This window comes from Psammomys obesus, unplaced genomic scaffold (genome assembly GCF_907164565.1).
Source record: "Psammomys obesus unplaced genomic scaffold, mPsaObe1.curated_primary_1811, whole genome shotgun sequence".
NCBI lineage: Eukaryota > Metazoa > Chordata > Mammalia > Rodentia > Muridae > Psammomys > Psammomys obesus.
The window spans coordinates 23,268,080-23,281,384 of record NW_026592510.1 but is presented as its reverse complement, the minus strand read 5'-3'; the positions used below and the strand labels follow the sequence as shown (position 1 = coordinate 23,281,384).

Below are 13,305 nucleotides of genomic sequence, written 5' to 3'. Positions count from 1 at the left end.
AGTGGATATTAACCATGTTGTATAGGATAAACATACTAAAATCTATACTCCTAAAGAAGCTAAACAACAAGGAAGATCCTAGGAAAGATGCTCATCCCTGTGAAGGGCAAATGTGATAGACATTGGAAGCAGGAGAAGACAGGGAACAGGACAGGAGCCTACCACAGAGGGCCTCTGAAAGACTCCACTGATCAAGGTATCGAAGAGGAGGCTGAGACTCATAGCCAAACTTTGGTCAGAGGGCATGGAATTTTATGAAAGAAGGGAGAGACAGAAAGACTTAGAGGGAACAGGAGACAAAAAAAAAAAAAAAAAAAAAACCTGCAGAGACTGATATTCCAAGCAAGGACCATACAATGGAGAGGACCTAAAACCCTGGCTCAGATGTGGCCCATAGACTCACTATCCAAGTGGGATCCCTAGTAAATGGAGCAGGGGTTTTCTCTGGCATGAACTCAGTGGAAGGTTCTCTGGACACCTCCTCCTGGGGGGAGGGGTTGCAGCCTTGCTAGGCCAAAGAGGAATACAATGCAACCAGTCCTGATGAGACCTGATAAGCTAGGGACAGATAGAAGGGGAGGAGGACCTCCCCTATCAGTGGACTGGGGGAGGGGCATGGGAGAAGAAGAGGGAGGAAGGGTAGGATTGGGAGGGGATGAAGGAGGGGGCTACAGTTGGGATATAAAGTGAATAAATTGTAATAAGTAAAAAATGAAAAAAAAAAAAAAAAAGAAATCCTGAAAGAAAAAAAAAAGCTAACGCTTGCTCACAGATGATGTAATTTTGTATATAGCATAATAATAATGTATCAGCATCTGGGCACAGGAGCTTGTCTGAGACTGATTCTCCAACCAGGGACCATGCATGGATATAACCTAGAACCCCTGCTCAGATGTAGCCCTAGGCAGCTCAGTAGCCAATTAGTTCTCTAGTAAGGGGAACAGGGACTGTCTCTGGCATGAACTCTGTGGCTAGCTCTTTGACCTCCCCACCCCCTTTGGGAGGAGCAGCTTAGCTAGGCCACAGAGGAGGACATTTCAGCCAGTCCTGGTGAGACCTGATAAGCTAGGGTCAGATGGAAGAGGAGGAGGACCTCCCCTATCAGAGGACTTAGAGAGGGGCAGGGAGGAGATGAGGGAGGGAGGGAGGGAGGGATTGGGAGGGAATGAGGGAAGGGGCTACAGATGCGATACAAATTAAACTGTAATTAATATAAAAACTAAAAATTTAATTAAAAAATAATAATGTATCAGCAATGTATACTTCAGTAAGGCAGTATGACTCACAGATATAATTGTTAATCTTTATTGTCCACTTGGCTGGATTTGGAATTTCATAGAAGGCACACATCTGTGAATATTCATGAGGGTTTTTCAAGAGAGATTTAACTGAGAAAGGAAGCCCAGGAGATTTTATCGTGAGTCCATCCCAGATGCTGGCCATGGATCTGCAGGACCAGGTGTCTTCATTTATCATGCTTTGCTTTATTTCTGAGGATAGATTGATTACTGAAATGGTACTTACTGGGTGTCTTCTCTTGCTAGCCACTGAGCCCCAGCAACGCTCCTGATTATGGCTTTGATGGCAGGTACATGCTGCCATATGCAGTCTCTCACAAGGGTGCTCAGGACTAGAGAAAACTTTCCAGAAATCTTCCTCTTTACTGTGTGTAGGGAGAGTTTCTGAATATATCTTTTATCTGCCATAATATTGTTGGTTACTATGAAAGAAAGCAAAGCAGATACACCCTAATTCCAGCAGCATATTTCTCTTCTCACTTATTTCCATGCAAAAGAGTTAGGAAAGGAAACACCAACCAAGGACCATGCATAGACTGGACCTAGATCCCGTTTACACAGATGTAGCAGATAGGTACCTCAGGCTTCATGTAGGTTGCCTAGTAAGGGGAGCAGGGGCTTTCTCCGGCATTGACTCTGTTGCCTGCTTTCTGATCATTCCTTCCTGGTGGGGCTGCCTTGCCAGTCCACAGGGGAAGAGAACTTGCTCAAGTCCTGATGTGACTTAATGAGCTGGAGTGGATGGGTGTGGGTGGGAGGCTCCTCTTATCTGAAGAATAGTGGAATGGGAAGGGGAGGAAGAGAGGGAGGGTGGGACCGGGAGGAGAGAAGGAAGTGGGCTACAGATTGGGGTGTAAAGAATGTGCTTTTCCTGATTCGTTTATTCAAGGCAGAACAAGTGTGGTACGAGGGGGTTCTCTGGATGGTTGGCCCTGCAATGGCATTACACCATCCTATCTCATAGTCTATTGAACCAGGAGGGTGATATTCAGTCCCTCCGTGCTGAAAATTTCTTTGCTAGGGCTACTAGGATGGTTCGGCGGTTAAGAGCACCTCCTGGTCTTCTAGAAGACCCAGATTCATTTCACAGCATCCATATAGCACCTCACAACATCTGTAACTTCAGTTCCGGGGGATGCAACACGTGTTATGCCTTCCACAGGTGTCGGGCACTCGTGTGGTTCTCACGGATACACGCAGGCAAAAACACTCATACATTAAAGCAAAGGAAAGCTTTTATGTTGAAAGAGTGTTACTGCTGATGGCTTAATCAGCATCACTGTGGGATGTCTGAAGCACACACAAGCACGAACAGAAATTTGGAGGAAACTTCCAGCTGCTCTATACATGCGGATGTCTGCTTTGTATATGTATAGATAAGCAACTCTATTTTTTTCTTTTTAAAATTATTATTATTTATTATGATTTATTCATTTTGTATCCCAGCTGTAGCCACCTCCCTTATCTCCTCCTGGTCTCACCCTCCCTCCCTCTTTCTCCCTATGTTTCTCCACTGATAGGGGAGGCCCTCCTCTTTTACCATCTGACCCTAGCCTATCAGATCTCATCAGAACTGCCTGGATCCTCTTTCTCTGTGGCCTAACTTGGGCACCTCACCAGGGAAAGGTGATCAAACAGCTGGCCACTGAGTCCATGTCAGAGACAGCTCCTGCTTACTAGGGAACCCACATGGAGACTGAGCTGCCAATGGGCTACATTTGAGTAGGGGGGTCTAGGTCCTCTCCATGTATGGTCCTTGGTTGATTCATCAGTCTCTGCAGGACCTCCTGAGCTCAGATTTTTTTGACTCTGTTGGCCTCCTTGTGGAGTTCTTGTGCACTCCAAGTCTTTCTATCTTCCCCTTCTTTCATAAGACTCCCTGCACTCTGCCCAAAGTTTGGCTGAGTCTCAGCATCTGCTTCAATACCCTGATAGGTAGAGTCTTTCAGAGGCCCTCTGTGGAAGGCTCCTGCCCTGTTCCCTGTCTTCTCCTATTTCCAACGTCTATCCTGTTTGCCCTTCTGAATGAGGATTAAGCTTCCTCCCTAGGGCCTCCTTGTTGTTTAGCTTCTTCAGGACTATAGATTTTTGTATGTTTACCTTATTTTATATGGCTAATATCCACGTATAAGTGAGTACCAACTTACAGAGTTAATTTCATCCAGTATCTCTGGCTTCCATCTTGCTACTACAGCAGGCACCTGGGGAAGGAAGGAATGAAAAAAATATATCTTTTCTAGCCCCACTCTGCTGTTTTTCTGTGGGATGAGAAAATAACGTAAGCAAAGCTGAGAGGGCAGGTAAAACCAGGCTCTCTAATTTGCATAGTCACCTCCATGGGCAACACACCTGTGTCAAGGACTTGGATACTTCGGGCTCTGAAGGCAGCCAGCATTTTGTTTTCCTACTTTTTGGTAAAAAGCAAGGTCCACAGTACATCTTTGGTCTAAATATGTCTGTAAAACATTCACCAAAATGCTCTGAACGTTGGTATTTCAAGAAAGATCTGCTGTTCATTATTCGTTCCGAGGAGGCTTTCTGTGTGGATACAGATTTGTAGGTAAGGGCTCATGATAGAAGCATGGTGGCTCCCTGTCCTTTTCTCATACAAACTGGGAAAAACATCAAACATCTTTATATAGGTTTTAGATAAAAAGTAGTGATTTTTTTTGTGGGTGCCTATACAATGAAGAGGGGTAGTTTATTCAACTTGAGAAATATGTATACCTACTAATATGTGCTATGGAGAAAATCTTTTGTTTTTGTTTTGAGATTATGATTTCATTACAATATTTCTCTCTTCCCTTTCTTCCCTCCAAGCCTCCCCTATACCACTCCCTACTCCCTTTCAAATTCATGGCCTCTTTTTAAACAAATTGTTATTGTATGTATATACTTATATACATACATAAGTATACATACTTAAGTATACTTACATAAGTATATAAACATAAGTATACTTAGGTATGTAAGTATATACATACAAGTATATACTTATGTGCTGATATACATCCTAAATGTAACCTGTTCCATCTGTAAAATGCTACCTGTATGTATATTTTTTTAGGGCTGACCATTTGGCATTGAACAATCCATTGGTGTGCTCTTCCCTAGGCAAGGCAATCTCTTCTGTTCCCGGCTTTCCTCAATTGCCTGTAGTTCTCCGTGTAGTTCTGAGATCTTGTGGGCTTTTCTTCATCCAGTTTGGTGTGTTCGTTGATGTCAAAACTCATGAGATTATTATGCAGGTTTCCATTACAAACAGATAAGCGCCATGGAGAGATTGTGAAAGCTGGGAATACATTCAGTTAGCAATATTTGTAAAGAAACATGCTGCTCTGGTTAGCTTTTATTCTGTGCCTATGGTACAGGGGTGCTGGAAAGATGATAGATAATTTCTTTAGTTCTTTAGGAGGCAGCTCTTTTGCTGGATAAATACTTAACAGGAGAGTGAAATGTTTCATACAAACTTGACATGGAATATGCTGAAAAATATAAAGAAGACTATTAAGTGGTTTCACTGTTAATTGAAATTATCTTTAAAAAAACTGACTTAAAAGATTTGATCTATACTGCTCACATGATGAACCGTTTCTAAAATTTGAATTTCATTTTAACTTCTCTTTCTGTTATTTTCTATATTCTTATATTATATTAAATGTGCACAAAATTACACATAATAAATATCAACTGAAGTCTGTGTACTACTTTACTTTACATGTTTTATCCTCTTAATTTAATGCTGTTCACTTATTCATGTGTATCACAATTTTTATGTTAATAGTTTCTCCAAGTGGTAGACTGGAGCTTACACCTATAGAATCTCATAATAGTTTGGCCACAATCATTGCATGCTTTTTCTTTTATTCGTTAAAGGCTTTGTAAAAACTGTTCTTTGGATTCACTTTCTCTGAATTGTTATACCTGGGTATATTTTTAAAAATGCAAAAAAATCAGTCTCAGGAGCCTAAAAACCACAATGGACTTTGTCTATCAACAATGCTGAAACTTCCCATTTATTTAGCCTTTTCAGGTTTCAGTCTGCCCCATTAACTGGACATCATACTTTTGTAGTTGTTAACATTGTAGTTACTCAATTTGTGTGTGTGTGTGTGTGTTCGCATTTGTCAAACACTCTCATGTTATTCAGTTTGCAGGCATTATAGAAATGCCTGAGATGTTGTATCAAATTTACTCTGTCTTTTTTGTTTGTGTCACACTCTCAATAATGTTTCTGGAGAAAAAAAATTCAAATTGCCTCTAGGGATGTTATACTCCCACTATTCTGATGCTCCCCAGGATATTAGAGTGGATGTCAAAAAACATTTTTGTTTCTTGTACTGAGATAAAAAAAAAAGTGTTGCCAGTGGCATATCCGCTAGAGGCCTGGGATTCTACTATATGGTCATCAGTGCTCATGATTACTTTCAAAAACAAAGAAATGTCTTGACCAAAAGGTAATAGAGTTCAATTTTAGTATCTCTGCTTTAAACCTACCAGAAATAAAAGGCAGTGTCAGGAATGAGGAAGGGAATACTATATGGAAACTTCAGACAACAAAAGAATGATAAGAAAATAGTAATAACAATTTGCGCCATAAATTCCACAACTTAGACAGAATGTATATAGTCTTCTCAAGTAGGAGAATAATGTGTGAACTTAAAAACTCATTATCTAAAATTACCCTCTGAAGAAGACACACAAAGAAATGGAGCGGAGAGATTTCATGATATTTGTGGGGTAGAGTGTGATAACACACGGCTTCACATGTGCCCAAGAACGGTTTAAGAAGGGAGTTGAACTCTATACTAAACTCTTCAACACAGCAGAGAAAACATCATTGAAGTGACCCACACCATCTACTTACTTAATGGGAAAAAAACTTTTCCACCTATGCATCAGGCGGGGATATATATAAAGAGCTGCAAAATTTAAATACTCAACATGCAAATCATCCAAATCATGCAGACGACTTGTACAATCACTGTGGTAGTTAGTGTGGTGGTTCCTTAGGAAGCTGGGGGTCGATCTACCATAAGATCCAGCTATACTTTCTTGATCATATACTCAAAGCACTCTGCATTCTACTACAGAGACTCTTGCTCATCCGCGTTCATTGATGTTCTATTCATAATAGCCAGAAATTGCAACCAACCTAGATGTCCCCCAACAGAAGAATGGATAATAAAAATATGACACATTCCCACAATGGGATATACTCATCCCATATTTTATGTAATTTTGTTGAATAATAATAAAATTATATACTTTTCAGTTAAATAGATGGAGCTATAAAAGATTATTACAAGTTAGGTAACTCAGAACCAAAAATGCAAATACTATGTATTCTCTCATACGTGGATGCTAGCTTTTAGGATTTTGGTATGTGTACCACAATTTGAATAACCGCAGAGGTTATGTATCTAGTAAGTGATCAGGGGAGAGACGAGGATCTCCCAAAGAAGGAGAAATAGAATATAGTATTATGGAGAGTTAAAGGGGAAACTAGAAGAAAAAGATGAAAAGGGAAGGTGATGAGAGAGAAGGGTAAAGGAAGGACTATGGGGAGGGAGAACAAATATTAACTGCTACTTGAAAAACGTGGAAACTTACTAGTGTAGAAGCTTACTAGAGAATATGCATATGTGAAATGATTTTAAATGGAGTCTCCAAGTCATAGAGGAAACGGGACCCCCAGTAAACATCATAAGGCACCAAATAGCCCAGGGCCAGAAATGAGTAACATCTTGTTGAGTTATTGGCCAAAAGGGTCCTATGGAACCCCCAAACATCACAGGTTATTGCTAAGGCTGTCTACAATTATTACTCTCTGCAATCTGACAGTAAGGCCCTATTGCTGAGGCCAACAGTTACTTATGCCATTGAACACAGAGAAACTGAGCTGGTGCATAACTAGAAGTTTCATCTTTACTGAAGAGTGTCCATGATACTGAAAGAGACTTTGCCCACTAGTGGAAGAGAGAGATAATCACCGATATTACTCAGCTACAAACAGTGTGACCTGAAACAGTGACTTACACACAAGATATACTGGTACAATAGTGGCACAGTATTATGAGAATAACCAACCACTTTTTAAAATTGAATTTAAGGCCCACTCCATGAGATGTAACCCATACCTGACACTGCTATAGTGGGCACCGTCCTGAGACTAGACAGACCATGGGCTTAGCATAGCAATAAATGACTTCTGACAACATACTGCTATACTTTCCTCAGCCCACATCAGAGGATGTTCTTCTTGTAGTTGATGGGAATTAACAGAGAGACCCCCACTAGACAATGTGCTGAGTATGAGAGATTTTGGAGCTCTCAGTCATGAATGGAATGCCTTCATTAAACTCCTTCCTTCAAGACTCAGGGATCTATGTGGAAGAGAAGGCAGGACGATCATAAGAGCCAGAAGGACTGGATGATGACTCCAAGGAGACGATGGCCTTCAGACATGGCAGGACTGATGCATATGTGGATTCATAGAGACTAAGGCAGCATACCAAGACTTGCATAGGCTCACGTCGGGTGGGGTTCCAGCACCAAAATGGAGACATGCAGTGAACACAAAGTTCCATCTCCAACCAAGGAGCTGGCTATCTGAACATGATACCCTCTGTCATAAGTAAAGTCAGTTTTCTCCAAGGGAATGTCACCACACCTCAAGCAAGCCCCTACCGAGGAGTTAGTCAACACACAGCAAACTCCATGCTGCTTTTGTGCACCTTTTGTTTACTTTTGCTTTCTTTTGGCATTTTTTAAAACCTTATTTGTCCTTTGCCCATTTTTATTTGTCTTTGTTTCCTGTTTCTTTTGTCATTTTTGTTTCTTGTTTTTGTTTTTTGAGAGCAAGAGAGATAACAAAGTTGAATGAATGGGGAGTTGGAGATGATTTGGGGGAGGGAAAACAATAAAAATGTAATGCACAAAAATAATTTTAATAAAAAAGAAAAAAGTATACATCACTGGAACTGTTATAGAGGGCTGACAGCTACCATGTGGGTCACTGAACTGAACACATTATTATGTGCAGGAGCAACAGGGCTCATGATTGTTCAGAGTCATCTCTCCAGCCCCAATTCCTTAGCATTTTTTTCCTAGATAGGGTTTCTCTGTGAAGCCCTGACTGTCCTGGAACTGTACAACAGGCTGGCCTCGAACTCAGAGATCCATCTACCTCTGCCTCCCAAATGCTGAAAATAAAGGCAGATGCCACCTGGTTGTCCTTAGCATTTGAAAGGCTGTCTCTTCTTTGCCCTATTACTGTTATTAATAGCCAGTGTCATCTAGGTGCATTTACATGGTGATAAATCTATCTTTTTTTATTAATTACACTGTATTCACTTTGTATCCCCCCATAAGCCCCTCCCTCCTCCCCTTCCAATCCCACCCTCCTTTCCCCTTCTTCACGAATGCCCCTCCCCAAGTCCATTGGTAGAGGAGGTCCTCCTCTCCTTCCTTCTGATCGTAGTCTATCAGATCTCTTCAGGAATGGCTGCATTGTCTTCTTCTGTGGCCTGGTAAGGCTGCTCCCCCATCAGGGGGAGGTGATCAAAGAGCAGGCCAATCAGATTGTGTCAGAGGCAGTCCCTCTTCCCATTACTATGTAACCCACTTGGACACTGAACTGCCATGGGCTACATCTGTGCAGGAGTTCTAGGTTATCTCCATGCATGGTACTTGGTTGGAGTATGAGTATCTGGGAAGACCCCTGTGTTCAAATTTTCTGGTTCTGTTGCTCTCCTTGTGGAGTTCCTGTCCTCTCCAGATCTTACTATTTCCCACTTCTTACATAAGATTCCATGTACTCTGCCCAACAGTTGGCTATAAGTCTCAGCGTCTGCTTTGATAGTCTGCGGGGCAGAGCCTTTCAGAGGCCCTCTGGGGCAGGTTCCTAGCTTGTTTCCTGTTCTTCTTCTGATGTCCATCCTCTTTGCTTTTCGGGATGGGGACTGAGCATTTTAGTCAGGGTCTTCTCTCTTGATTAGTTTCTTTAGATGTACAGATTTTAGTAGGTTTATCCTATATTATATGTCTATATGAGTGAGTATATACTGTGTGTGTCTTTCTGCTTCTGGGACAGCTCACTCAGGATGATCCTTTCCAGGTCCCACCATTTACCTGCAAATTTCATGATTTCCTTATTTTTCATTGCTGAGTAATATTCCATTGTGTAGATATACCACAATTTCTGCATCCATTGTTCAGTTGAGGGGCATCTGGTCTGTTTCCAGCTTCTGGCTATTATAAATAAAGCTGCTACAAACATGGTTGAGCAAATGTCCTTATTGTGTACTTGAGCCTCTTTTGGATATATGCCTAGGAGTGGTATGGCTGGATCTTGAGGAATCGCTATCCCTAGTTGTCTGAGAAAGCTCCAGATTGATTTCCAGAGTGGTTGTACAAGTTTACATTCCCACCAGCAGTGGAGGAGGGTTCCCCTTTCTCTACAACTTCGAATGGCAGAGAAACACTTAAAGAAATGCTCAATGTCATTAGCCATTAGGGAAATGCAAATCAAAACGACCCTGAGATTTCACCTTATACCCATCAGAATGGCCAAGATGAAAAACTCAAGTGATAAATCTATCTTTTATCTCTAGGAGCATTTACCTATTTTTTAAATAATAATTTTTTTTTATTCTTAGAAATTTCAATACATATACACAATGATACATATGTATAATGTATCCATCCCATACTGACTTCTTCCAGTTCTCTAGGGACTAATAATCCACATGTCTCCCTTCTGACTTCACATCTTTCTTTGCAATTATTATTTCTAAACTCTTGTGTCCAATTAGTGCTGACCATGTGTGAATGGGCGTGAGGCCATTTACTCTGGCAGAGAAGACCTACCCATGTCCACATTTCCAAACAGAAAGGACTTCTTTTCCTCAGCAGCCTCAACTACCGATAGCTCCTCAGCCAGAAAGGGGCCCTGGGAGACCCTCTCAATGCTGAAATTTTAAAAGATTTTAAACTTCTCAAACTCATAGCTGTGCTTCTCAAGAAAAACAATTCCATTGAGTAAATAAAAGCAGAAACAAAATATAACACCAGCTAGAATTTCTATGTAGTTCAATGTAAGCAGAAAATGGCAAAGGTAAATAACTTTCATTCACAAAAACGCCGTGATTGGCCACATAGAAGACAAATTTAAAGTAACCTTCAAATTGAGAGTAATAGCAACACTACCGGAGGTAAGACATTAAAGTACTAAATTTATAACATGTAGGGCTAATTATTTAAGAATGAATTGTATTTCAGTCGATAAAAAGTATTTTAAATCTTGTAACAGAATTTATTCACAATATCATCCAAAAATGAATTAATTATAAATGTAACAAAACATACATTTTAAAAGCCCCAAATTAAAATATGTTGGAAAAATTTAATGAAGATCCGACAAACATACAATAATAGGTCACAGTAGGTCATGTGTTGGAATAGTCAATATTTTTTTCTGATGTTACTTCTGAGCTAAGTGGGCTATAGACTCACTGTTAGCTTAATACACACTTCAGAAGCACTTTCGCAAAAATTCACAGACTTATTCCAAAGTAAGTCTGCACGAACACTCTCAGTTAACCAAAGCATCTTAAGTGTTGTTAGACTCATAGTGTCTAATGATGGTTACTGCTACTTGTCAACTTGGGAGAATCTAGAAACCTGTCACTGTTGCTCTTTCTCATCAAAGGTATCACAGGAGATGTTCTGCCTGCAGAGTTCTCAAGCCTTACACGTTCTGGAGAACAGCCTGAGGAGGCACCTCCCAGAGTCCTTAAAGGTGAGACTAGAACATTCTCAGAGTAACTAAGGTGCGCACCTTGCTATGGCAAGGAGGGAAACAGGTCCAGACGCACTGAAAAGTGGCCGAGACCATGGCATTTCTCTCACCTGAGCTTAGGTTTCCAGAGTGGAAAGAAGTCTCAATAGTGTCACTTCCCCAAAATTTTAAAAGTAGCAAAGTTCTGCTCCCCACTGTCCACTGTGGGGAAGTGTCACTGTTTGCTTCCAAAGGATGTTTCACAATTTTTGTGAGACCCTGTCAAAAAGTAAAAACTCAAAAGAATGTTGGAGATACAGTGCATCTTATCAACACATTGATAAGAGTGTTTGCCTAGTATGTGCAAGGTCCTAGGTATAATTGCCAGGAGGGGAAAAAGAATTTTCCTGCTTCTTAAATAACAAGTCACTACTTAGCGGAAGTCATGTTAAATATTGAGCAATAAAGATTCTGATGTTATTTGAATTTGTGTCCTTGATATGGCTCAAGTAGGGGAAGATTTTTTTAAGGTACAAAGTAAAGTAAAATGTGTGTCATAAGATGCTTTTTTATCACATATTATTTCAATGAAATAAGATTTAATTTACATAAATTTCTACGTCTCCTAACATACAACTTGTTATGAAAGTTACTATGGACTAGGATTTGACCTATGTAACATATTTACAGAAGACATGAGGTAAAAATGTCTGTCATCAAATATACATATGGCACCTGAAGCCAAATATTTAATTTTTAAACTTATTAACTTTTTATTAATTATAGTTTATTTACTTTGTATCCCAACTATAGCCCCCTCCCTCATCCCCTCCCAATCCACCCTACCCCCCTCTTCTTCTCCCATGCCCCTCCCCAAGTCCACTGATAGGGGAGGTCCTCCTCCCCTTCCCTCTGACCCTAGCCTATCAGGTCCCATCAGGACTGGCTGCATTGTCTTCCTCTGTGGCCTGGTGAGGCTGCTCCCTCCCTCAGGGGGAGGTGATCAAAGAGCCAGTCACTGAGTTCATGTCAGAGACAGTCCCTGTTCCCCTTACTGGGGTACCCACTTGGAGACTGAGCTACCATGGGCTACATCTGTGCAGGGGTTCTAGGTTATCTCCATGCATGGTCCTTGGTTGGAGCATCAGTCTCAGAAAAGACCCCTGTGGGAAGCTAAATATGTATAAGCTGTCCTGTGGCTCACTATATATCCCAGGTGTCCCTTGACCTTTCAACATGACTGCCTCAGTTTCCTTATTAGCTGAGATAACAGACCTGCATCACTAAGCCTGGCTAAATCTTAACTTAGATAAGAAACCAAAATTTTAACTTAGATGATAAATATATATCAACAGCCAGGTGATATAGATGTAAAAATTACATAATATGGATATTAAAGTAACAATCATAAAAATGCTATAAGGAATGATAAGATAAACATTTGTAATGCTTGGAAACCATCTCTGAAATGTCTCAACTTCATAAACTTTGTTGGATGCACACAAAGAAAAACAAATCTGAAATCCATGAAAAAAATTCTATTAGATTCTACATCAGGGAAGTTCATGAGTTTATTTATAAATCTTACCATTCTTTATATTTTATCTTATTAATGTTTAAAAGATATTTTTGTTATAAGCAACTACACACTAGAAACCATTGGGAAGATTCATTTATTACATCTTTCCTACAAAATTTTCATAATTCCATGTAAATGATTCTTGTTCTACTCAAATATGTTGCATTTCTCCGCCTCTTTGTAATGTGCTGACATTATTATCATATTGAAACATTTAGGTTTATGGGACTGTCTACCACATGAATCATGGAAATCCATTCAAGCTCAAGGCTTTGGTGGACAAGTGGCCTGATTTTAATACTCTTGTTATTCGACCCCAGGAACAGGTAAGTAGCAACATAGAACAGATGTGTCTGTTCCCTACATTTGTTGCATTTCTAGAATGTGTCTGGCAGTACGGTATTACGGTAATATGGTAGATGCCTACTCCCACCCCGAGAAACAGAAGTGAAATGTAATAATGTCAACTAATACTCTGTCTGAAGGAGAATACAGAACAGTCCACATAAAAATTACAGAATGGTATAAAGTGTTCAGAAGGGGAAATACACAAAGATATAGTAATAACCCAAGGAGATGGTACATTTTCACCTTCCTTCCTTCTTTCTTTCTTTCTTTCTTTCTTTCTTTCTTTCTTTCTTTCTTTC

General features: G+C 40.3%; 1 protein-coding gene across 6 annotated transcripts in view; it reads left to right on the top strand.

Moving 5' to 3' along the window:
• LOC129681800 (glycine N-acyltransferase-like protein Keg1) overlaps nt 1–13,305 on the top strand; it is a 69,817-nt gene that overhangs the window by 47,555 nt on the left and 8,957 nt on the right. For 5 of the 6 annotated variants that reach the window (XM_055613967.1, XM_055613965.1, XM_055613964.1 and 2 more), the window contains 2 exons: nt 11,011–11,100; nt 12,877–12,984. In XM_055613967.1, coding sequence (XP_055469942.1) covers nt 11,023–11,100; nt 12,877–12,984 — 186 coding nt within the window. In that variant the 5' untranslated portion in view covers nt 11,011–11,022. Of the gene's footprint in view, nt 1–3,764; nt 3,859–11,010; nt 11,101–12,876; nt 12,985–13,305 lie in introns of those variants that run through there. The other variant, XM_055613966.1, reaches the window with a different exon arrangement.